The following is a 26,062-nucleotide window of genomic DNA, read 5'->3' on the forward strand; positions in this document are numbered from 1 at the left end:
AGAAGATAATTTTGTGAGCGCTAGTCTGCCCACGGAGGTAATAAGGATTTTTTAATATACTGTAAGTTCCATCTATATAACCAGAGATGCAGTGTTAGCAGGTGGAAAAGGATCTGCCAACCAGAAATGGTCAACATTCCACCAATTCAAGGCCTGATAGTTTCGTGGACAGGGTGAGTTCCTGTCACTGTGCCATACAAACTAAATAAAATAATTATGAAATAAATAAAATAAAATCCGTATAATTTCAAAGGAGCTACTTATTCCAAGTTAGGTGCTCAAATTTGACCCAATGATTGCCAAGAACTAAGTCCTATCAGTCTGTCCCAGTTGTGCAGAATAAAAGTTAACAATGAAAAAGGTTCTTATATGGAGCGGAGCAGCAGATTGAAATGGTGTCACAGAAAATACTGGTCAAAAGTTTTAGAGTACTAAAACACTTCTGACATATCTTCTTTTTGTTAATGAATGAATTAATCTATTTATATTTCATGCTTCTTCCCCATTTTGAGTCAGGAGAAAACTACATTGGCACAAAATTGGCTAAGCCTGTTGCCAATTCCCATCCTGCCCGTTGCCCCCCTATTAAATCACTACAGTCACTGGACTCTCCTCCAAAGGAATAGGTGCTGAAGGCTAATTTCACATGAGTTGGAGATCCCCTTGAGCAGTGACTGCATGAAGGGGGAAAATACTGTTTCGGCATGGGTTCAAGGAAAGATCCCTTCAGTCGGTCTTAACCAGAAACTGTGAACAAGGTGCAGGGACTATATAGAGCAGAGTTCCCTTGAGCCATTCGGAACTGGGTTGCGGAAATGGCAGGCGAGTGTGTGCGCATCCTCACCTGTGCAAGCAGTGGATGAGCGTGTGCGCGCATGCTCCATTTGTGTGTGCGTTATGCATGCATGCATGCCACTTGTGCAAATGGAGCTGTGTGTGCTTCAGATTTCAAAATGAATGGGGTGTACTGGCACACCCCATGCTTCCCTCTGCCCAAAATACCCATCTGCCATTTGTAAGTCAGGTTATCTGACAAATGGCAAGATATGCTGTTCTAACTATCCACTGATAGTTAGTTTTGTGTCTCATACGCATATCACCCACCGACCTATATATCAAACATATATTGTCTGTTTCCAAAAGACAGCTAATGCTTGGTGGAAGGGAAAACAAAACTCAAGGAATCTACCAAGGACAGGGCCATTCACCATCCTCATTATTATGTCAGAATATAGATTGGTAGCATAATTTGGACTAGCATGTTTGCTGACTCAAGGACTGGTGGCATTCACATCACTGCAATCAGGGCCGGATTTTCCTATAGGCTAACTAGGCTTCAGCCTAGGGCCTCAAGATCAAGAGGGGCCTACATTCAAATTGTTAGTAAAATTAAAATTACACTATTCTAAAAACAGTGAACACTAAAACACTGAACCGAAAATAAGGAGAAATTCTACGCAGATGACTAATAAACAAACCTAAAAATGTATTGGTTAAGATCGTTCCAGCGCCGCGGCAGTTGGGGAGCCCGCCCACGTTCCCGGCACCGGCGGTCGGGCGAGAGACGCGGCCGCTCCCAGTAGCCGCCCCGTTGACACGGAGCCCACCAGCGGCCAGGCAGGTGAGGGCGAGGGGGCCGAGCCGGGCAGCTGAGCGCAGCAGGGGAGGCGGCTGGCCTCGCTGCCTTTGCCGCAGAGCAGAGCCGCCCTCCGTCGGGAGGCCAGCTATATATATTGATATATATTGATATCTATCACAGTAATGATGTATTTTATTGTCTCTCATGTAATTTACAAACTTAAAAATGGGAGGTGAAAGGGCCTCATAAGTGGAATAGCCTAGGGCCTCTTTTCATCTAAATCCGGCCCTGACTGCAATCATGGGAAACAGACAGGAGATAGTACTACATTTATCCATATGGATAAATATGGCAAAAATGTGATATTTAAATATAATGTATTCCATAATGCAAGAGATTATTACATCTCTTTCTTACTAGATATATGATCTGTTACAATCAACAATGAATTATGTAGATTTAGTTTGCTGAATATACATACTATTTTTTTCAGTATAACATTCTTCAGTGTTTGCCTAGCAAACCAAATAACCAAGCATGCAACTACTCAAAGAAATTGATTCCATAAGTATTTACCTTGTCTAAGTAAATGACAACAGCTCCTTTCTGAACCACATTACTCTCAGTTTCAAACTTGGAGATGTATCTGTCGACTCCTTTAGAAAGCTAAACAATGAAAGGAAAGCAAGGATGATATTTACTTCAGGAGTTGCAGATGATTAAAAAACATGGAATTGCAGTCATTTATACTGGCACTGTGTTATATTTATAGCAAAATCTGAGAAACTTTGAGACAGCCAAAATGGGTTTTAATATTAGTAATTTGCCAAAGAAATTGCACAGCACATTGTACAATTCTACATGAAGCCGCTGGGAGAGATCATCCGACGGCACGGGATAAAATACCACCAGTATGCGGACGATACTCAGTTGTATCTGACCGCCCCGTGCCAGCTCAGTGAAGCGGTTGACGTGATGTGTCAGTGCCTGGAGGCTGTTAGGGTCTGGATGGGGGTGAACAAGCTGGCTCTCAATCCTGACAAGACCGAGTGGCTTGTGTTTTTCCCTCCCAAAAATTGGCCATGTATTCCATCTCTCAGTCTGGGGGGTAAAATTATACGCCCCTCAGACAGGGTTCGCAATTTGGGAGTCCTCCTGGATCCACAGCTGACTTTAGATCACCATTTGTCGGCTGTGACCAGGGGGGCATTTGCCCAGGTCCGCCTGGTGCACCAATTGCGTCCCTACCTGAACCGGGAGGCTCTCACAACAGTCACTCATGCCCTTGTGACCTCAAGACTGGACTACTGCAATGCGCTCTACATGGGGCAGCCCTTGAAGAGTGTTTGGGGACTTCAGCTTGTCCAGAATGCAGCCGCGCGAGCGATTGTGGGTGCGCCTCGGTACACCCATGTTACACCTATCCTCCGCGAGCTGCACTGGCTGTCCATTGGTCTCTGGACGCGCTTCAAGGTGCTAGTCGTCACTTATAAAGTCCTACATGGTGTTGGACCTGGGTACTTGAGAGACCGCCTTCTGCCAATTACCTCCCATAGACCGATTAGATCCCACAGATTAGGCCTCCTCCAAATTCCATCTGCCGGCCAATGCCGGCTGTCGACCACCCGGAGGAGGGCCTTCTCTGTGGCTGCTCCGACCCTCTGAAACGAACTCCCCGTGGAGATTCAGACCCTCGCCACCCTTCAGGCTCTCCGTAAAGCCTTTAAGACCTGGCTGTTCCAGCAGGCCTGGGACTGTTGAGTTCCACCCCTACTCGAATTGGTTGTGCTTGTTGTGATTTTTTAAATTGTTTTGTATTGTTGTTTTGTCTCTGTTTTACTCTTTTATATTTGTTCCCCTTCCCTCCTGGTTTGTCAGCTGCCCTGAGTCCCTTTGGGAATAGCGCGGCATACAAGTCGAATAAACCACTAACCACTAACCAAATCAAATTCTTCCAACAGTCAAATTTTGGGTCAATATAGAAATCACTGCTTAAAGTCAACCCCCCAGAAAGTTAAAATAGTTAAAAATTAAAATAACCTTGACTAGATTCACAAAGTTCTGCAGAATCAAGTCTTTAGTACAAGACGTTGATTATTATTTTTTAAAATAATGCCTTTTATGTGTCATTAAAATAAAATTCAGTATCTTGTTGATTTATTTACTGGTAATGAAGATTCATTCATTCTCTCTGCAGTTTTAACCATATAGGCAAGTGATTAACTATAACACGTTCTCTAATCCAGCATCTTCAGTGAACTACAGAAACAGCCATTTCAAGCCCCATGCAAAACTTGCCTACCCTTGTAAGGTCTTCAGTGTCAGGGAGAAAACCAGTCAGCATAGAAACATCAATTATTGTCATTGTAGAATCAACTTGTCCCAGATACCTAAAATCAAGAATGAAGAAAAAATGACCAAAGATGGATTTCCTAGTTCACAAACAATTTCTTCTTCATTGCTATGAGGGTAGTTCTGGATTTTTCAAAATGTTTCATCTTGAAGGAGAGAAATCTAGCTATCAGTGATGAGTTGTAAGCTGTACGCAGCAGTAAAGGCGTACCGGAGCCAGCCTGGAGCACCGGATACCATTCCGGTACGGTGCTCTGGAGGGCCCACCCGCTCGAGCTCCTTACCGGTCTTTTAAGTCTTCTGCACTTCTGCGCAAGTGCTCCACCGAGCAACTGAAGCGTCGTGGAGGCTCACTGAGGCGCTAAGACGCATCCGTGCGCTGCATGTGTGCATGCTCTGCGCACATGTGCACCTGTGCTGCACGCATCCATGTGGACGCCGCTGGGCCCGTTCCAACCGTACTGGTTGAAACGGATCCGGAACCCACCACTGCTAGCTATGGACACATCTTATAAGCTGGCACTTGAGCCACCACAATGTATGTGCTCCTAACTCCCATAACAATTTTCAGGGAAGTTTTTGCAAGGTTTATGAATTTGGGTGAAAACTGAATAAGAAGCGTTAAGGCATAAAATGGAATGTATTTTTTGTTCTTTAAATAGCAAAACCAAGGTGAAGTCCTATCATTAGTCTCACTCTATAGTTCTCTTAAGTCCAGCTCAATGTCTGATGAATTCATGAACAAGTTTGTAGAATCTTCCCATCAACCTGGAATAAATTTGCCATTATCTTCTTCTGGGTTATTTTTCTCAATTTCTGAGTCTAGTCTACAGTTCTAGAGTCCCCTGGAGGTTTCCCATTCGTGTACTGGCCATCCTGCTGTAGCATATTTCAATTTCTACATCCCGAAATCAATCTGAAGGACCTGCGGTGACTTAAATCCTGCTCTTTGTTTCATCCAACAACAACAAAATGTTACAAACTAGGATGGTGCGCAGAAAACAGATCAATATCCAAGCAGAGATAGAGTGTAAAGCTGGGGAAAGTATAACTCTTTTCTTGAAAAGTAACACAAGTGCTTCTCCGAGTTATTACTCCAAATATCCTGTTAACAATCCAAAGTTTTCTTTAACATTCAGCATTCTTACCTAGTGCAGATTTTAATCATGAGGGCTCCCTTGGCTCCCTTTGCCTGCTTTGCGTCTAAAAATTACAAAAGAAATGGGAGAAATCAGACAAATTCTTAGCAACCTTTTTAAGTGAAAAGTTTGACTGTCCAACTGGCCATAACATCTTCTTGGAAAACAAAGCATTAATCTAATTGTTTTTTGCTTTCTATTTCTAGAATTGATTGGGTTTTGAGAGAAGTCTTGAAAGAAGTGAATAGGGAACGTTTAAACAAAGAATAATAAATTCAAATCTAGATCAAAGTGTGTGAGTAGGAATTTTCCACCTGGGTGTAAAATGCCTCTCATCCATCATTTTGCAAGAACCAGATTTATGTTTTTTTCTTTACATCTACAGTAAGTGCTATTGTACATGTATGCTTGGGTTCTGTCTCTCTCTCTCTCTCTCTCTCTCTCTGTGTGTGTGTGTGTGTGTGTGTGTGTGATTGTTTATCCTAGAAAAATAGAAAACCGGTGGCAGAAAAACTGGTGATCCATTGAGTCTGAGTTTTTTGTTTGTTTGTTTATTTTTAATTGATTTTTTTTTACTTTTTGTTGCATAATGGATATCTGTTTATCTCAAGCACAGTTAAATGTAGCTGCTGATGATTGACCTCTGCTGGAAGCTAATCTTGAAGTAATACTTTCTAACATTACTTTTAAACTTACCTCCTGTCAGTTGGAGGTTATGACCCCTGTGTTCTTGATTTTTTTTTCTTAATATTGAAAATACTTCCTTCTAGGACCTCATTCACACGCTTTATATAGTTAATGATTTTGATCATGTTCCCCCTATCCAGAGGTGGTATTCAGCCGGTTCAGACTACATACTGGTAGTGACGATTCTACGCAATTCAGAGAACTGGCAAATTGCCCCACTGGCTGGCCTGGCCACCCACCCCCCTGCCATGCCCCCCCACCCTATATACAATAGTGGCTGAAATTGTGGAAATATTTTGGGGAAAGTGTATTTTTTAATAGCAATAGCAATTAGACTTATATACCGCTTCATAGGGCTTTCAGCCCTCTCTAAGCGGTTTACAGAGTCAGCATATTGCCCCCAACAACAATCCGGGTCCTCATTTTACCCACCTCGGAAGGATGGAAGGCTGAGTCAACCCTGAGCCGGTGAGATTTGAACCGCCGAACTTCAACTAACAGCTGAAGTAGCCTGCAGTGCTGCATTTAACCACTGCGCCTCCTCGGCTCTGAGGTTGAGGTTTGATGGCTAATAACACCGCTTCTTTTTGCAGTAGTACCATAAAATTATATATGAATGGAAAGATAATTTAATCAAGAATGTAATGCAACAAACTTTGTTCAATTATCTGTATTCTATGAAAGGTTATAGCCATATAACTAGATAAGGGAAGCCCAACTTGTTTAGGGTTGATATCAGGTAGCTTTTCTTTACCTGATTGTAGCCAATGAGCATGAGTGTTTAGAGAGCCAATCAGGTGTCATCCTGTTTTGGCAATGAGCCAATCAGATCACAGTTTGATTCAGTTATTGATGTCATGTATTGAAGCTGAGAGGAGGACATTTGTCAGTGTGTTATGTGATTGCTATCAAGTTGGTTGTTACAACAATTCTCTCTTAAATAGTAAGGATACGGCCTATCCTGCTAAGTTCATGCCCCAAACTCTGGAATTCCTTCTGCACATTTTTTGTTGACAGATCATTAGTGCCAAGATGCCCAACATCAATATCACAATCCATTGTAGCAGTCTTAACAATATACCTCTTCTTTCTTCTGGCTGTAGAACCAGGCAAATATCTCAGCCTCTTTCAAAACGTGCCTATTCTGTCCTAAATAGACACCTCTTACGGTGTGTCACCAACCAGAAGGGCACCAAATCATGGACCACAATGCCCTGCCCTCTAGAGTCATCATCATCACAAACAGCTGAATCTGCCATCTCAGTATCCCTTTTAAGTTTGGCAGGGACATTATAACTATTATGCAGGGATACACCCAGTGGTGGGATTCAGCCAGTTCGTACCTATTCGGGAGAACCAGTTGGTAACTTTCTAAGTAGTTCAGAGAACCGATTGTTGGAAGAAATCTCCTTTTGTTTTTCCCCCACTTTGCAGGGCTAATCCTATAAGGAAGGCAGGAAGGAAACATTCTGGTGTTGTTTCTAGCCTCATCTTTATTGCCCTGCTTACGGAAACTGCCTCTCCGGTTAACCCTTATTACCATTGTAACAACTCAGGCGAAGCACCCATTGACCTGAGTGACATTGACTTGGCCACACCCACATGATCACATGACCACCGAGCCCCACCTACCCAGATGGTCATTAGGGCAGAGAACCGGTTGTTAAATTATTTGAATCCTACCACTGGATACACCCAAAGCATCTTCTTTATAGTTCACTGCCCTTCTCCTGCAGAGTGTCAGGATAGTATCCAAGCTTAAGAAGAGTATCAGCAGCAAAACAAGTGTTGTACTGAAGTATTATATTAAGGTATTGTAAGGAGTAAAAATATTAACCTAATGAGAGTTGCCTTGAACTGTGAGATAAGAGGCATATAAATTTGATAAATAAAATTTGAGTTCTGCAAAGGAAAAATAAGATAAACGTGTAATAGTGCCTCAGAATAGTTCACAGGTATGAAAGCGGTAAAAAATCCATTTGACATGAATTGAAAGCAGCCAAAAATCTCTGGAGTTAATATCTCTTTCTGGAGTTTCCAAAATTAAGAATGCCATTAAGACATTTTTTTTTCTTTTTTAGCATATTTTATCTCAAATTTTAAGAGTTAGTGCAACTAGTTAAGTGATAGGAGAACAGTGGAGACTTAGTGGACAACAAAAGGCCTTCTGGTTTATGGCTATTTGGCCATCTGTCCAAACCCCAACTGGTTTGTTGACTGCAAGTACTGGATCTCAACTAAGTATGGTTAATGATATTATTTTCTATCACATGAGAGACTTTTTTAATGAATAAATAACAGAGGAAGCTTGTTCCACATTGAGATTCTAACATTTTCACCCCCTCCCCAAAAAACTTCATTACAATCTACTATTTCTGGGAAGCCAAACTTACCCAATTGGACCTCTTCAACAGAAACGTCAAGTTCGAATTTGTTGCAAACATTTTCCTCTTCCCGCAGTAGTGCATTATAGACCGTCAAAACTGTCATTTTTGCTTTTCCATCACCTGATGCTGACACAGTGAAGTCTTCATTGAGTTTGGTCTGAAAAGCAACCAGGGTTAGCAAGACCATCAGCTGCAGTTCCTTGGCTATTTTGATTCTACTTAATTGTATTTGTTGTAACCTGATATGAGCTAGAGGTGGAACAGATTTCAAAATATAAAAAAAACCAAATCAAATATTTGGATGAAGAAACAACATTATATTAGGAAGGTATCAGCAAAATCAAATCATAAAGAAAACTCCTTTCTTTCCACTTTCTGAAGTGGAAGTTTCATTCCACTCTACAATGAATGTAAAATTAACCAAATTATTGTGCACCAATCTTTGCAATTTCTATGTATGTGTACCTTCATAGTAATATAATGTAGTAGAATAAATGGGTTTAATTTTCTGCAGTAGGAAGGTATAAATATAAATTATATATAAATTATGAGTGGTGCCATTTGACAATTACATTATATTTGCATTATAAGCTTTCAAGCACCTGAAATCTGTTATTAGGTGCAATGGAGAAGAGATTAAAATTCCCTCTTCTCCCAACAAAGTGGAGGGTAAAGCTTCTTATAAAAAGGTATTGGTTAGTTAGAAATTGCTGATAGCTGGAAGAAAAAGCAGAGAAGATCCAGCTGTAACTGAGAGAAGTGTGTATGTTGCTTAAATCAGCAATAGATCATTTTAATTTTATCTTCATGTACTAAGTGAGGGTATTGTGAAGTGCTGCAAAAGTCCCTCGGAGCCATTAAAATCTCTTTCCTAGGAATAGTTCTTGGAATTACAGAGACAATTTTGCAATATTGTCTTAAATACAGCCTTCTGCAGCTTAGTGCGAGGAAAGGGAAGTCATTTAAAACTACATTGTACGTTGACAAAGAAGCTGGTAGTCTTAAGCCAGTCTCCCCTGATCTGGTGTTTGAACATGGGCTAATATCCAAGCACCACAATTCCAATAGGGAGAACTGATTTAGGTCTTCTTTCTTGTTTCACTAAATTCCGTATAGTTTTTCCCAGTTTTTAAAAAAAGATGCATTTGAACTTGAAACTTCAAAATAATTATTTCCAATTAAAGGAGTAATAAATACACTTGCTGAAATACTGTACCTCTGCTGTCCGGGCCAGAACAGCATTGTTACCATCAATTCTGTAGTTTAGAGGTAGTTCTCGTTCTGGCAGCTTAATAACAATATCTAAATTTAAGTCTTTATAGGTAGGCCTTTCAATCTGATATTCAGCAAGAGCTTGAAACGACATAACTGTTGCCTGGAACGGGAGAAAGAAAAAAAATAAGATTGTTTGTCTTGGAGTGTCTCACAAAGGAACTGAAAATCCAGTGATGTATTTTACCAGAGAAATAAATGTTTGACACATAGGGAAGAACATGGTGATGGGGCTTGCTGCAATCAATACCCAAACTATCTTTCTAATTTTTACAATTGTCTGTTAGACCATTTGATCATAAATGAGAAGATGGACTACAAACTGAATGAGTAAACAAACAGAGGAGAGATGACTTATATACACATACATAGATCTTTAAAGAGCCTTTTATCTGTAGACTTAAAGATCCATGACAATAGGAAGGAACTTGAGAGACCACCTGCTGCCAATTACCTCCCAAAGACCCGTCAGATCACACAGGGTCGGCCTCCTCCGGGTTCCGTCCACTAGCCAATGCCATCTGGCTACTACCTGGGGGAGGGCCTTCTCTGTAGCAGCTCCGGCCCTTTGGAACGAACTCCCCGTGGAGATCCGGACCCTCACCTCTCTCCAGGCCTTCCGAAAAACCGTCAAAACCTGGCTGTGCCGGCAGGCCTGGGGTTGATGAGTTCCCCTCCCCTCTCGACTGGTATGGCTGTGTGATTTTCGTGTATTTTAATTATGTGTACTGTTGTTTATGTTCCCCTTTCCCCTTTGAGTTGTTCGCAGCCCTGAGTCCCTCCTGGAGAAGGGCGGCATACAAATAAACCAAATACAAATACAAATACAAGTCTATGGATGAGATTTCCCTTGGTTCCCTTAATTTCAGTATGGATGAAGGACATAAATCCTAGATAATCTTCATGTAAAAAAAAATCCTTTCAAAAACTATTCTTTGTCCTGCACATCAAAAGATTCACACGCTTGCCTGCTAAACAATTTTCTATCCAACCACCGTGTAAGCATCTTTTCTCAGCACAAAACGCTTTCGCCTATGGATGTGCTAAAAAAAAAAAAAAAGCTTACAGATGACTAAAATGAAACCTGTGGTTTCTTTCAGTCTATCGGAGTTAGTCAAGCCCTATCCTATAGCACTTATTCAATGCCTTGTTCTAAACGGCCCTATGGAACGATCTCCCCGTGGAGATCCGGACCCTTACTACCTTTCCGGCCTTCCGCAAAGTGACCAAGACTTGGCTGTTCCGGCAGGCCTGGGGCTGTTGAATTATCCAGCCCCATCTTATGTTATGAATGTTGTTGAATTTTTAACTGTTTTTTTTTATATCCCCCTTTCCCTTCTTATTTGTAAGCCGCCCTGAGTCTTCCGAGAGTGGGCGGCATACAAGTTAATTAAATAAATAAAATAAATAAGTAAACTGCTGAGTAGTATACAAAGTACAGTCAGAAAAAACACTCCTTATTTATTTATTTTTTAGTGGGGGGAGCTCCTTCTCTGTAAAGCTTCCATTCACCGTTTCTTGTCTTATCCTTAGGAACGATGGAGAATAAATCCACAACCTCTTCCTTGTGACAGAACTTCAAATATTAAAAGACTGTCTTGACTTTGCTTTCTCTTCCTTAGGAGAAACATGCAAAAATTCAGACTATTGTTTTGTTTTAAGCAGCCTAATTTAAAATAGAGCTCAGATTAAAATCTGACAGTAAAGCAAAAAGCTCACCTATGGATGTGCTAAAAAAAAAAAAGCTTACAGATGACTAAAATGAAGCCTGGGGTTTCTTTCAGTCTATCGGAGTTAGTCAAGCCCTATCCTATAGCACTTATTCAATGCCTTGTTCTAACTGCTGAGTAGTATACAAAGCACAGCCAGAAAAAACACTCCTTATTCTTTTTTTTTTTCTTTTAGTGGGGGGAGCTCCTTCTCTGTAAAGCTTCCATTCACTGTTTCTTGTCTTATCCTTAGGAACAATGGAGAATAAATCCACAACCTCTTCCTTCCTTCCTTTGCTCAAGTTCTCCTGGTGCACCAGTTGCGGCCCTACCTGGACCGGGAGGCACTTCAAATGTCACTCACGCCCTTGTCACCTCAAGGCTCGACTACTGTAACGCGCTCTACATGGGGCTGCCCCTGAAGAGTGTTCGGAGACTACAACTGGTCCAGAATGCAGCCGCGCGAGTGATACTGGGTGTACCGAGGTACACCCATGTTACACCTATCCTCCATGAGCTGCACTGGCTTCCCATCGGTCTCCGGACATGCTTCAAGGTGCTGGTTATTACCTATAAAGCCCTATATGGCCTAGGACCCGGATATCTCCGTTACCGCCTCCTGCAACATACCTCCCAGCGCCCAATCAGATCGCACAGGGCGGGCCTTCTCCGGGTACCATCAGCCACACAATGCTGTCTGGCGGCTCCCCGGGGGAGAGCCTTCTCTGTTGCTGGCCCGGCCCTTTGGAACGAGCTACCCCCTGAGATCCAGACCCTCCCCACTCTCCTGGCCTTCCATAAGTCTGTTAAGACCTGGCTGTTTCGGCAGGCTTGGAGCTGTTGAGCTTGACTGAACTTCAGCCCCATTATAATTGAGTGCATGTTGTGTTTTTCTGTTTAAACTGTATTGTTTCTGTGTTCTTAATTTTTTAATATTTTAATTGCTTTTATGTAAGCCGCCCGGAGTCCTTCGGCGGCATACAAATCTATTAAAATTGCAAATTACAAATTGTGACAGAACTTCAAATATTAAAAGACTGTCTCGACTTTGCCTTCTCTTCCTTAGGAGAAACATGCAAAAATTCAGACTATTTTTTTGTTTTAAGCAGCCTAATTTAAAATAGAGCTCAGATTAAAATCTGACAATAAAGCAAAAAGCTCACTTGGGTTTGTCCATAGGTTCCCCCATAATAGTTCTGATTTGTCAGCCATCGGACTACACGATCGGCCGCCTCATATTTCTTCATTTTCAGCAGGGCCAACAAGGCATAGGAAGTGCCTTCAATGTTGTAGGTGCGAGAACCATATTCTTCCCAACGATCCCCTCCTAAAAAAAACAGCACAGAAGCAGAATTAAGCCAAACAGATGAAAATATTGGTTACTTGCCTTGAAGGTGACTTTGCATCAATCCATCTTGTGCAGCAATAGTGGCCATTCCTGGATTGGGAGGCCTAACTCATGGTCACTCCTGCCTAGGTCACTTCCCAGCTGGACTACTTCAATGTGCTCTATCTTTGAAGGTCACTCAGAAGTTACAACTGCTCCAGAATTCAGTGGTGTTGCAGTTAGCAATAGCAATAGCAGTTAGACTTATATACCGCTTCATAGGGCTTTCAGCCCTCTCTAAGTGGTTTACAGAGTCAGCATATCGCCCCCCAACAACAATCCAGGTCCTCATTTCACCCACCTCGGAAGGATGGAAGGCTGAGTCAACCTTGAGCCGGTGAGATTAGAACCGCTGAACTGCAGATAACAGTCAGCTGAAGTGGCCTGCAGTACTGCACCCTAACCACTGCGCCACCTCGGTTTCAGGTGCTTTGCCCGTATAATATTGTTTTGCCATGGGAATTGCACTGGGTCCATTTTTTTCCCTGTATGCAATACAAGGTGATGATTATCACCTTCAAAACATACATGGCACACAGCCAAGTTATTCGGAGGATCTGCCTCTCCCTGAAGGTATCTGCCATTCCACCAGATTTGGTAGGGTGGCCCTGCTCCAGCCCCCTTCCCTTAAATATCACCATCTAGCAGGACCTAGAAAGAGGATCTTTTCCATAGCAGTGCCCACCCTGCAGAACGCTCACCCCATGGCATCTGGCAGGCCCCACCCTTCTAGCCTTTCGGAAAGCTGAAAAGGCTCAGTTTTTCACCCAGGGACTGCAGGAGCACTGCAGGGGCACCCAGGGGATTCTGCTTCTTAGTGGACCAGAGAATGTTGGTTGAAGTGCCAACTATTTATTTATTTATTTATTTATTTATTTATTTATTTATTTATAAGCGGTTTACAATTTTTTTTTTAGCAAATTGAGTCAGCAACTTGTCCCCACTGTCTGGGTCCTCATTTCACCCACCTCGGAAGGATGGAAGGCTTGAGCCAGTGAGATTAGAACTGCTGAACTGCAGATCACAGTCAGCTGAAGTGGCCTGCAGTACTGCACCCTAACCACTGCACCACCTCGGCTCTTAACTGTTCATTGTTAACTGTTGTTTTCATTTTTATTATTGCAGTGAACGGCCCAGAGTTATTTTTCATCGAATGATGGTTTGTTTATAATATAAATATAATATAAATATTATAAACAAAAAGAACAAAAACAAAGCATGTCTCAAATGTCATCTGTATTCATCTGTATGAATATGTATGTCTGTATGTATGTTCTGTATTCATCTGTATGTCATCTGTATATATACATCCCGTCTTCCTCTCCCTTCTCTCACTCCAGCTCTTTAAATCCATTTATCCACTCCATGCATCTAATGAAATGAGCTGCAGCTCACAAAGGTTTGTGCCTTTTAAGATAACACAGCTTTCCTCCTACAGGAAATACTTTGGAAATTAAAAGTACACATTTTCTGAAGCTGAACTAGTAGAAATACACAGAAACAGTCCTATAGATTTTCTGGTAAAAATAAATAAATGGTTTGCCACAAACTTTCTCCAGCCTTCTGCTCGGATGAACAACTGGCAGCCTATGGGGAAAAAAAGACCTTTACATCTATGTTTACTCATATATTTTTTTTCTACTTGACCAGGCTGCTAGAAGTAAACCGATGCCACTTGCATACGGCTCTTGGTTTTATTTTTGGACACTGCAATTTCTAAAAATCTATCCGTTGTGTTTCATGTTCCAAGCTAATCTTTCAAAACCCAAACTCACCTGGTTTCTTCTATTTAAAATATATATGTACCTGATGATTCTGCCATGAGTTTCCTGTCATCCTTGAGTCGTTCTGCAGTAGCCAAAGCATAGGCTGTGAGGGCTGTAGTGTAAGGCCTTTGTAATTGCTCGTACTTTTTGAGTAAATAATCTGCAGCCTTGTTGATGCTGCTGTCTAGAATCTAGAAGTGAGGGCAGAGGAGAGAGAAGAGAAGAGAATAAAATAACAGAGTTGGAGGGGGCCCTTGGAGGTCTTCCAATCCAATCCTTGCCTAGGCAGGAAACCAGGGGTGGGTTTCAACCGGTTTGCGGCGGTCCCTGCGAACCGGTTGGTCGGCGAACCCGGAAGTAAGTAACTTCCGGGAACGGCGAAGGGCCGACTCGCCCGCCCGCACTCCTTACCCGGTTTTGACGAGTTCTGTGCTTCCACGCATGCGCAGGACGCATACAGCGCCTGCGCGATCCTCCAGGAGCAGCTGGAGCATCGCACAGATGCTAGTACGCATGTGTGCACCGCGCGCGTGCACGAGGACGCCGCCGGCCCCGTTCCAACCGAACCAGTTGGAACGGGGCGAGAAACCCACCCCTGCAGGAAACCCTACACTACTTCAGGCAAATGTTTATCCAATATCTTCTTTAATACTTCCTGTGTTGGGGCATTCACAACTTCTGGTGGCAATTTCTGTTCCACTGATTAATTGTTCTAACCATCAGGGAATTTCTCCTCGGTTCTAGGTTGCTTCTCCCCTTGATTAGTTTCCACCCCATTGCTTCTTGTCCTAGCCTCGGGTAGAACAATATCTATTAGGAATGTTTGGAGGACAATTTTAGGCATCTCTATGGAACGTCATTTCTATGAGGTATGATTGGTCCCCTCTCAGTTGCTTTTCTGGAAGCCCCCCCCCCAAAAAAAACATGGTTTTCTCATGTGAGCCTGAGGACCCTCAAATGGAGATGGAGCCGATCAAGTGGTTGATCTGATTGTGCTGCTGCTGCCATGGGGATGGGGGGCGGCAGCGGGGGGGGGGTATAAGGGTTATGTTGTAAGCTGGCCCGAGTCACCTATTTGTGGGGTTCAATAAAGAATACATAAAGTGAATATGGGCTGCCCTCTTCCTGTTTAGCAATAGCAATAGCAGTTAGACTTATATACCGCTTCATAGGGCTTTCAGCCCTCTCTAAGCGGTTTACAGAGTCAGCATATTGCCCCCAACAATCCGGGTCCTCATTTTACCCACCTCGGAAGGATGGAAGGCTGAGTCAACCCTGAGCCGGTGAGATTTGAACAGCTGAACTGCAGAACTGCAGTCAGCTGAAGTAGCCTGCAGTGCTGCATTTAACCACTGCGCCACCTCGGCTGTTTGTATGTTTTACATGCTATTAATGCACGTTTAGTCATAATATGTGTAATTTTAAGGTTTTTGTGTGCAGGAAGAGATGTAGAGGATGAATTGATTAGGAATGTCTTAAATGTGGGTTCCACTAGAGCAGTGTTTCTCAACCTTGGCAACTTGAAGATGTCCGGATTTCAACTCCCAGAATTCCCCAGCCAGCGAATGCTGGCTGGGGAATTCTGGGAGTTGAAGTCCGGACATCTTCAAGTTGCCAAGGTTGAGAAACACTGCACTAGAGAATGTCGTAAAACCTGCAATACTTTGTGATCCACTTGGAGAAAGCCTTTCTGCACAGATCTTTCTAAATGTGCCTTTGAGGAATGCTGGTGATAAAAATCACACTGCAGCAGTGAAAAGTCTCTTTGATATTGACAGATCATTAACTGTTCTAAATACCTTGCTGGCTTGAAAGTATATGTGTTTTGTTTTTTTAAGTATCCTTATTGAACTGATTATTTATTTTGCTTTCATTTGATTTGAAATGAATAAAGCAGTGTTTCTCAACGTTGGCAACTTGAAGATGTCCGGACTTCAACTCCCAGAATTCCCCAGCCAGCAAATGCTGGCTGGGGAATTCTAGGAGTTGAAGTCCGGACATCTTCAAGTTGCCAATGTTGAGAAACACTGGAATAAAGTATAAACCGCAGCAATGCCGCCTCGGCTACTTTGAGATCCTGAAGGCTTCTAATACTGAACCTGGGGCCACGAAGGTGGGAAAATGAAGTACTATGATAAAAAAAAAACCTACAGAGTTGCTCATATTTTGGCCCCCTGATACCACTTCCCATTAGAGCGTCACATACATTGATATGTTGATTGCAGATTGATTTGGATTCCAATAATGAAACCAGAACGAATGCTGTTAAAGATACTTCTGGCTCAGCACCTATTGATCCTCCCTAGAAGAAAGCAGGGGAGGGGGGAGAAAAGAAAAGACAAAAAAAAGATAAAAGTTAATGCTAATAAATAAACACTTCTCTGTCATTATTCATAGGGGGTACCATGGGGGAGCAGCAAAGAGTTAAGGGATATTTTTTTTGTATCTCTTGGCTGCCATCCACATTTTGCCATTCAACTTGAAGAGTTGGAATTTGAGAATTTAACTTTGTATATCCGTATGGAAGCTATAAACCAGTGGTGGGTTCCAAATTTTTTTAGAACCTCTTCTGTAGGTGGGGCCTGCTTTGTGGGAGTGGCTTGCCAGCCATGTGACTGGGTGGGAGTGGCTTGCAGGCCATGTGACTGGGTGGGCATTGCCAACTTGTAAAATGTGGTGAAACTCACTTAACAACGCTCTTGCTTAGCAACCAAAATGTTGGCTCAGAAACTTAAAGTCTTAAAGCTGTCAAGACCCTTGCAACCCTAACCCTTTAGAAAAAAAAACCAGGGGTGTTCAAACTTGATAGCTTTAAGACTTGTGGACTTCAACTCCCAGAATTCCTCCTCTCGCTCTTCATCTTGATGATGTGTGGACAGGGGCAGGAGAAAGCTGGAACTGGTTCTAAACGGCACTGTAGATTTGTGGAACCTCTTCTGTAGAAGAGGTTAGAACTGGCCGGAATCCAGCCCTGCAATAAACTGCCCTAACAACATTTTGTGAGGAGAGAAAGAACAAAGGGCAGCAAACTCTGTGAAAGGAATTCTCTGCCAGACTGTCTACAGAGAGACTTGAGAGACCGCCTACTGCCAATCACCTCCACTCGACCTATTAGATCCCATAGATTAGACCTCCTCCGAGTCCCATCTGCCGGTCAATGTCGACTGGCAACCACATGGAGGAGAGCCTTCTCAGTGGCAGCTCCGACCCTATGGAACGATCTCCCCGTGGAGATTCGTACCCTCACCACCCTCCAGGCCTTCCGCACAGCCCTCAAAACCTGGCTATCCCGTCAGGCCTGGGGCTAAAGACTGTAACCCACCCAAATGGTATGAATGTTGTGTTTTTTTTAATGACGTATTGTCCTATGTGTTAAATGTTTGTTTCCCCCCCCCTTTTTTGAGTTGTAAGCCGCCCTGAGTCCCCCCAGGGAAAAGAGCGGCATATAAATAAACTTCTCAAATTCTTCTCAAGAATAACAAGTAATTTGTCATTTTAATGATACTTTCGATTATTTGCTTTCAGCCACGCGCGGCCCAGGCAATTTCAAGACTTCATACTCGAAAGCTGATCAGTTGATGCTACTTCAAAAACACAAAATAAAATTCTATATATGCCAGAATTGCAGCACTTTGTCTGAAGAGGACTGGAGGGCAGGCAAAGAGCAAAATGGGACAACCTGCTATGGCTAGCTCCCCACAGCCGGCTTGTCACCGCCAACTCCCCTCTGCCAATTTGCTGCCACCTGCTGTCCTGCCACCGCAGGACAACGCCACACGATCAACTCACTACAGGGCAGAGGTGGGTTCCTACCAGTTTGCACCTATTTGGTAGAACAGGTTCATCAAATCTACCGAACCGGTTAGAAGAGGTTCCACCAGTGGACCCGGAAAGCAGGCCACACCTACAGAAGAGGTTCCAAACTTTTTTGAAACCCACCACTGGTCCTTGGATAGGATTATTCTACACTATCATGCTCATATTTATAAAACTCAGTGCCTCTGTGAAAGGTAAGGATGATTACTGCGTTTGTGGTGCAATCAGAACATTGCGTGTGTTGAAGTTGTTTTAACACAAACCAAATATGCCTTTTAAAAAACAAGTTTACATCCTATTCTTATGCAGGCCAGTGCTGTGTGTGAGGTAATTTAAGGTGGCTCTGACAAGTGTCGTCGGCATCTTCATATCCGGTCACATGGGCGACAAGCCACTCCCATCCGGTCCCATGGGGTGGCAAGCCACTCCCACAAAGGAGGCCACACCCACAGAGTAGGTTCGAACAATTTTTGAAACCCACCACTGCTACAGGGAGAACTCACCACAGACAGGCAGTAGGAGAACGAGGCGGGAGGTGGAGTCAAGCAAGAGGGTGGGCAGAACACAGAGCTTTAGTTTCTCATTAAGCCAAATCTTACCAAGGCTACCCTTTTTGCCCTTCATCCCACTTCTGCTGGTGACATTCGGGGCCTGTTTTTTTTTGTTTTTTTTTATATCGACAGCAATCCTGGAGCACCAAGATTGCATGTCGTGTTGTAGCGACGTCAGCCCCACCTTCCGCACCATTTCTTCACCGACTGTTGCATATTATCTGAAAAGCTACACACTTTTTGTGGTTTTGCTTATTGTTTAGTGCTATAAAAACATTTCATTATAGAGAAATAATAATATATCCTGACTTTGAAAAAAAAAAAATCCACCCTGCTCGGAACTGCCTATATACTCAGACACCACCTTAATAGCTCTTAGGGTCTTGGTTAAGACTAGAACTGTTTTACCAGTCCCATACTGTGTATCAAAGTGAAGATTAAATCATCATCATCATCAACAACAACAACAACCAGAATCATTTCTAAAAAACTCTTGACAGTGGACATAGCGCCTTCTGCCAATTACCTCCCTTCGTCCCATCAGATTGCATAGAGTAGGCCTCCTTCGAATTCCATCCGCCAGTCAGTGCCGACTGGCGACTACGCGGAGGAGAGCCTTCTCGGTTGCAGCTCCGACGCTTTGGAACGATCTCCCCGTGGAGATTCGCACCCTCACCACCGTCCAGACCTTCCGCACAGCCCTCAAGATCTGGCTATCCCGTCAGGCCTGGGGATAAGATCCTAATCTCGCCCCGCCCGAATGTCGAATGAATGTTGTGTTTTATTGGTTATTTTCCTTTATTCACATTTCTTTTGTGTCCTGTCTTACACTCCCCTCCTATGAAATGTAAGCCGCCCTGAGTCCCTTTAGGGAAAAGGGCGGCCTATAAATGTCAATAAAATGAAAAAAAAAATGAAAATGAAATGAAAAACCTAACATAGAAAATACCCTGAAATTTTGGGAAAGCAAGAAGCACAATGGGAATGCAAAGTGGATCAAGCAGGTTGAAAGCACTGTAAAAGTGACTGGAACAGAAGATGTACACACAAGAAAAGAAATGGTGCGGAAGGCGGGGCTGACGTCGCTACAACACGACATGCAATCTTGGTGCTCCAGGATTGCTGTCGATATCTTTGCTGCTGGACGGTCCTTTTTTGGACCTAAACCATCCTGAAGAGACGGTGATAGAGAAGGGCGCGTCCTGCTGATCTCAGGGGCATCGCAAAGCCCCTGATTGATCCAGGAGAAGCTCTTTCCTCCAGCTACAAGAGAAGCAGCTATTGAAGCTGCGCAATGTTGGGGCTGACCCCTGAAATGGAAGCAGAGCATGAGAGAGAGAGTGTGTGTTGAAATTGGTGAGATAAATTTTACTATTGGAGAAGAGAATACCCAAAAAGACTTAGAGCAAAATTAAAATTGAAGACAGAGAAGAGTAAGCAGCAGATTAAGCCTGTATTAAAAGCAGAGTGTTATCTTTCTCTCCTTAACTTGGTTTTCTTTTCTTTATTTTTTTGGATGGAATTCTTACAAATGCCTCTTACTTTTTAAATTGGACTGGTCCCATTTTTCCTTCTTCTTCTATTTTTTCTCACTTTTTGTATTTGTGGAGCAAGAATCTCTTTCTATTTGCAATGTTTGGGTGGATTTTTATCTTTTAAAATCCGTTTTTTTTTGAAGCTCGGAACAAAGAAAGGGCTAAAAGAAAAAGAAGTAACACTGCCACCTAGAGGCTGGAGGTTTGGAAACACTTTATATTTCATAACCCAAAGTCCTTGACTTGGTTTATTGAAAGGAACAGTGGGAAGAGCACGATTTGTTTATACTGGTGCTCTTTTGGAGTATTATCAGTAGATGGACTGGAGTAAAGAGAAAGCCTGCACTTGAAAGATTATAGTGAATTTGCTTGAAATTTAGCAATAAGCCTTGGTTAAATAAACCTGGAAAAATGGCACAACATGAAGAAGACAAGGGATTAACAAATAATTATGTTAGAAATTCAAAAAGTTCTAATAATCACAGAATTGACAAGAGATTTGAAATTATAGAACAAAACATAGAAAGAGTGGAGGGAAGAGTTGAGAATATTTACAAAACAACGTTGAAATTTGAGGACAGAGTTCAAAAAACTGCAGAGAAATATGAACAGAGTGATAAGAAAATTGTTGACATAGATAGCAAACCAAACTGTGGCTTCGAATTGGCAAAAAAAAAAGATTGAAAATTTCCAATTTTCTCTACATGGATGAATCAAAACTATTTGGGAAAAAAAATCTGAATTTTGCTCACTGCTGAAAAGCACTGAGGAGTTTAGCAGAGACATTGAGATGCAATTTGGCACTGACAAATGTGCAAAATTGCTGTTAAGGAAGGAAAAATTGTTGAAGATGATGGATTCAAACTTGATAATAAATAGCAGCAATAGCAATAGCAGTAGACTTATATACCGCTTCATAGGCCTTTCAGGCCTCTCTAAGCGGTTTACAGAGAGTCAGCATATTGTCCCCAACAATCTGGGTCCTCATTTTACCCACCTCGGAAGGATGGAAGGCTGAGTCAACCCTGAGCCGGTGAGATTTGAACCGCTGACCTGCTGATCTAGCAGTAGCCTGCAGTGCTGCATTTAACCACTGCGCCACCTTGGAGTTGATAAAAGAGTTGATAAAAGCAGTAACACCAGAAGAAGAGTACAAGTAATTAGGAGTTTTTGAAGCCTCTGATCTGTTGCACAACCAAGTCAAGGAAGCTACTTCAACAAAATATATAAAACGAGTCTGGAAATTTTTGAGATCAAAGCTAAGCGGAGGAAATTTCATTATGCAATTAACACCTGGGCAGTGCCTGTAATATAATATACAGCTGGAATAATTGATTGAACTCAACTAGAACTTGATAACTTAGATAAGAAAACTAATGACAATGCATCCAAAAATGTTATTGAACAATTGTACTTTCCAAGATATCAGGGTGGCAGAATATTCTTACAGGTGCAACAAACTATGGAAGAAAAAAAACATGGCTTAAATGACTACATCAAAAAGTGTCTCTGCTGAAGTAGGTGAAAACAACAAGATTGAAAGCAGAATATCGAAAAAGGAAACAATTGAGCATTCAGTTTCTAACTGGAAAAAGCAGCCTATGCATAGTCAATACCTGAAGGACATTGAAGGAAAAGTAGATACAAAGCTAACATGGAGCTGGTTATGATCAAGTGTGCTGAAGAAAGAAACTGAAGGCTACATTTTGGCTGCCCAAGAACAAGCCCTGCAGACCAATTCCATGAAAGTTTAAAAAAAAAGACAGCAAATGTTGCTTATGCAATGAGAAAGATGAAACAGTGGATCATCTTATCAGTGACTGCAGCAAAATCTCACAAACTGATTATTTACAAGATCATGATCGAATTGGCGAAATCATACATTGGAAGCTTTGCCAAATGTTGAGTTCGAACGCAGCAAAAATTAATAGGAACAACAACTTGACAAAGTCCTTGAAAATGCACAGGTCAAGATCTTGTGGAACTTTCAAATCCAAACAGACAGACATCTGGCCCACATCACTATTGTGGAAAAGAAAAAAAAGTCATTGATATTTCAATTCCAGGCGATGCAAAAATTGAAGAGAAACTACTAGAAACAATAACAAAATACCACAATCTGCAAATTGAAGTTGAGTGATTGTGGGGAAAGAAACCAATGGTTGCACTAATAGTAATAGGAGGCCTTGGCGCAATAAACAAAGGGTTGCCTTGATATATGGAAATTTTGAACTTATCAGAAGTGAATATTCTGACTGCAAAAAAACCACCTTACTCACAACTGCCTATATACTCAGATGTTACCTTAACAGCTCTTAAGTTTTTGGTTAGGACTGGAACTATTAAGTTTTTACCAGTCCCAGACTGTGAATCAAATTGAAAATTAAATCTATGATGATGATGATGATGATGATGATGATGATGATGATGATGATGATGATGATGATGATGATGATGATACCACCACCCAGTTTGAACATCTGGCTGACTGTGCAACAAACAATAATAATAAAATAATGGTATATATTTTGCCTGAATTCCTGTACAGCTGGCCAATATCATTAGAGAAAAAGCTTGCAATGAACCCTTTGCACAGTACAATCTTTTCTTTAATACCCGGTTTGGGTTTTTTGTTAAGAACTTGGAAACCTCTGGATTTATTTAAATCAAATAGGGAGGGAGGGAGGAGACCATACCAGCATTTCTCCATGGATTACAGGGGCATGTTCTTTGAACACTCCATCTGGTTGTTGCTTGTTCAGAATCAGCCACTTCACACCTCCACAAATGATTTCATGGCTAATGTCTTTTGCAATGTTGGTAGCCATGGCAAAGACTTTTACAACATATGCTGTTAGCCTGCAAAGAAAATAATGCATTAATTAACCATTCCAATGAAGAACTTAATATATGTTGTTGCTTGCTTGGTTTTGAGAGACCGCCTACTGCCAATTACCTCCACTAGACCGATAAGATCGCATAGATTAGGCCTCCTCCGAATTCCATCAGCCGGCCAGTGTAGACTGGCAACTACTCAGAGGAGAGCCTTCTCGGTGGCTGCTCCGACCCTCTGGAACGAACTCCCCGTGGAGATTCGGACCCTCACCACCCTCCAGACCTTCCGCGCCGCCCTTAAAATCTGGCTGTCCCGGCTGGCCTGGGGTTAAAGACTCTAACCCCACTCGAATTGTTGACTGTATGACTGTTGTGTTCTTAAATGATGTAGTGTCTTTATGTTGTAAATTGTTTGTCCTTCCCCCCCCTTTGAACTGTGAGCCGCCCTGAGTCCCCCCAGGGAAAAGGGCGGCATACAAATAAAGTAAAAATAAAATAAAATAAATAAATAAATAAATAAATAAATTTTGTAAGTCAAATATGACTAGGTTGCTGCTACCTAGGAGAAAGAGGGGAAAGTGGTTTGTCCAGAGTCACCACATCACTATATTACGATACAACATGAGCAGAGGCTGTCCATGCGTTAATGGGAAATAATCAAGATTAAAATGAGTTGTCCTCCTCATCTGTCCTTCAACCTAGGAAGGAAGAAGAGCTCAACTAATCCAGGCCTCAACTCAGGACTCAAGGAAGTATCAGGAGAAATAATACATCAAATCAGTTTAAGAGGAATTACACCGTTGTTATATCACAACAGTGCACGGGAACGAAAGCTTTGTAAGAAATCCAGGTTAAGGGTTAAGAGAATGAGAATTCCTTATTTCAGTTCTTGTAACTATCAAAGATGAATTCTTAACATTTGCTCCATATGTGTTAGTGATAATCAATGGAACCGAGTACTTTCAGGACAGCTCCCCACTGAAACAGGATAACTATCTCTTCAGGGGGTTGTTTTGCAGTAGTGGTGAAGGTTCTGGCCTAGAGAGCAGGAGATTGTGCGTTCTAGCAATAGCAATAGCAATAGCAGTTAGACTTATATGCCGCTTCATAGGGCTTTCAGCCCTCTCTAAGCGGTTTACAGAGTCAGCATATCGCCCCCACAGTCTGGGTCCTCATTTCACCCACCTCGGAAGGATGGAAGGCTGAGTCAACCTTGAGCCGGTGAGATTAGCAATAGCAATAGCAGTTAGACTTATATACCGCTTCATAGGGTTTTCAGCCCTCTCTAAGCGGTTTACAGAGTCAGCATATCGCCCCCACAGTCTGGGTCCTCATTTCACCCACCTCGGAAGGATGGAAGGCTGAGTCAACCTTGAGCCGATGAGATTTGAACCGCCGAACTGCAACTAGCAGTCAGCTGAAGTGGCCTGCAGTACTGCACTCTAACCACTGCACCACCTCGGCTCTGTTCTAGGCCACTCTTAGGCATGAAAGCCAGCTGGGTGACTTTGGGCCTCCATCAACCCAATTCACCTCACAGAGCTACTGTTGTGGGGAAAATGGAAGGCAAGAATATTAAATATGTTCATCATCTTAAACTAACCAAAGAGGAAAAATATCTAGTATTAACAGCAACAACAACTCAATCCCATGGAATCGGTGTTTCAAGTCTTCTACTACCTTGAAGCAGGACATACTTATTGTTATTTTAATGGGGGGAAAACAATAGAACTGTTTGATACTAAATGCTAAACATGAGAAGACAGGAGGGAGACATATTATATGGATAAGCCACTATCATTATAGTATGTTGTCTGAAAGCTGAAAGGATTTTGACTGAAGCACGGCCTAGAAAGCAGCTACTAGGAGGAAAGGGAAAGGTAGGAAGAAAGGAATGAAGAAAGCAAAAATAAAAAAAAATGCAAAGACAGAGAAACAGATGCTGAAGCAGAAGTTGGAAAATGAAAATATATGAACATTTATAGAGGAGGTTAGAGGAAAGCCTTCCCATGATCTTAAAGTAAGGGCTATATTTTTGTCCATACCAAGTGCTACCTGCACGGTTTGTAAATGCTGCATAGGAATGGTCTGCTTTCTTGTACACCATCTGCTGGTTGTAACCTGAAAAGGGACAAGATAGAAAGAGCTAGGAAATTTAGCTCCAACCGTACAAAATCACATCTAGACTAGCATCCAGGACAGTTTTGCACTCTTCTTTCTTTTGCTGTGAGTCTCCTTGGAGGTGCTTTTCCTTTGCACGCTTGTTTCGGTTTGTGTTCTGGTCTCAGTGTAAAACCATCCCACTCTTCAGATGAGATTCTGAAAGAAAGCAACCTTAACAACAACAGCAGGGGTTGATGACTGCTCTCCTGTAAACCAGAATTTGATAGCAGAACAATACTTCCAAACTCACCACAAGAGATAAAAATGTCTTTCCTATTATAGAATATTGTGATAATTCCATGAGTCCATATTTAAATATTTCTCAGCAGTTACTATGATCACTCCAGACTAAAGAAGTTATATCCTTAGCTGTTGTGGCTCAGCAGGAGCCGTTGGAGCTGCCACCAGACTCCAACAGTGAGGGACCTTATGAGTCGGCTCTGGAGAATGTGGAAGACCCTGGACAGGGTTCCGACTCTGAGCAGGGCGCAGAGAGGCTGGTTGGCCACCAGGAGGCGCCTGAGCCTTGGACCAGTGGGGAGGAGACAAGGGAGTGTGATCGGGACGTCAGCAGTGGGGAGGAGCCAAGGGAGTTGTTCCTGGATGCCGGGGGAGAGCTAATAGGTGTAAGGAACAATTACGCAATTACAGGAGGTAATTGCACTCAGCTGGTGGTCATTAGGCTCCTCTCCAAACTATAAAAGGACTGTTGTGCACATGTCCCTTTTGCAGAAGTCAACGCAGGAACTAATGTCGGAGAACATTATTGTGAGCCTGGCAGGCTGGATTGCTGACAAGCCTTATCTGTGCTGGATTGCTGCCCAAGCTTGTCTGTGCCGGTTTGCTGCCAAGGACCTGTCTGTCTGTTAATTAAATGCCGTAAC

General features: G+C 42.5%; 1 protein-coding gene across 1 annotated transcript in view; it reads right to left on the reverse strand.

Moving 5' to 3' along the window:
• The window catches only part of LOC106542332 (A.superbus venom factor 1), a 76,553-nt gene that overhangs the window by 8,259 nt on the left and 42,232 nt on the right, over nucleotides 1–26,062 (reverse strand). Inside the window, exons 25-34 of the mRNA XM_087711004.1 lie at nucleotides 25,061–25,136; nucleotides 22,877–23,039; nucleotides 16,485–16,580; nucleotides 14,319–14,469; nucleotides 12,289–12,452; nucleotides 9,361–9,519; nucleotides 8,151–8,301; nucleotides 5,080–5,134; nucleotides 3,882–3,969; nucleotides 2,156–2,245 (exon numbers count right to left, since the gene is read on the reverse strand). Coding sequence (XP_087567130.1) covers nucleotides 2,156–2,245; nucleotides 3,882–3,969; nucleotides 5,080–5,134; nucleotides 8,151–8,301; nucleotides 9,361–9,519; nucleotides 12,289–12,452; nucleotides 14,319–14,469; nucleotides 16,485–16,580; nucleotides 22,877–23,039; nucleotides 25,061–25,136 — 1,193 coding nt within the window. The remainder of the gene's footprint in view (nucleotides 1–2,155; nucleotides 2,246–3,881; nucleotides 3,970–5,079; nucleotides 5,135–8,150; nucleotides 8,302–9,360; nucleotides 9,520–12,288; nucleotides 12,453–14,318; nucleotides 14,470–16,484; nucleotides 16,581–22,876; nucleotides 23,040–25,060; nucleotides 25,137–26,062) is intronic.

The sequence above is a fragment of the Thamnophis sirtalis genome, unplaced genomic scaffold (assembly GCF_051295495.1).
Source record: "Thamnophis sirtalis isolate CommonGarterSnake01/CBP01778 unplaced genomic scaffold, rThaSir2_p1.2 scaffold_3, whole genome shotgun sequence".
Lineage (NCBI taxonomy): Eukaryota > Metazoa > Chordata > Lepidosauria > Squamata > Natricidae > Thamnophis > Thamnophis sirtalis.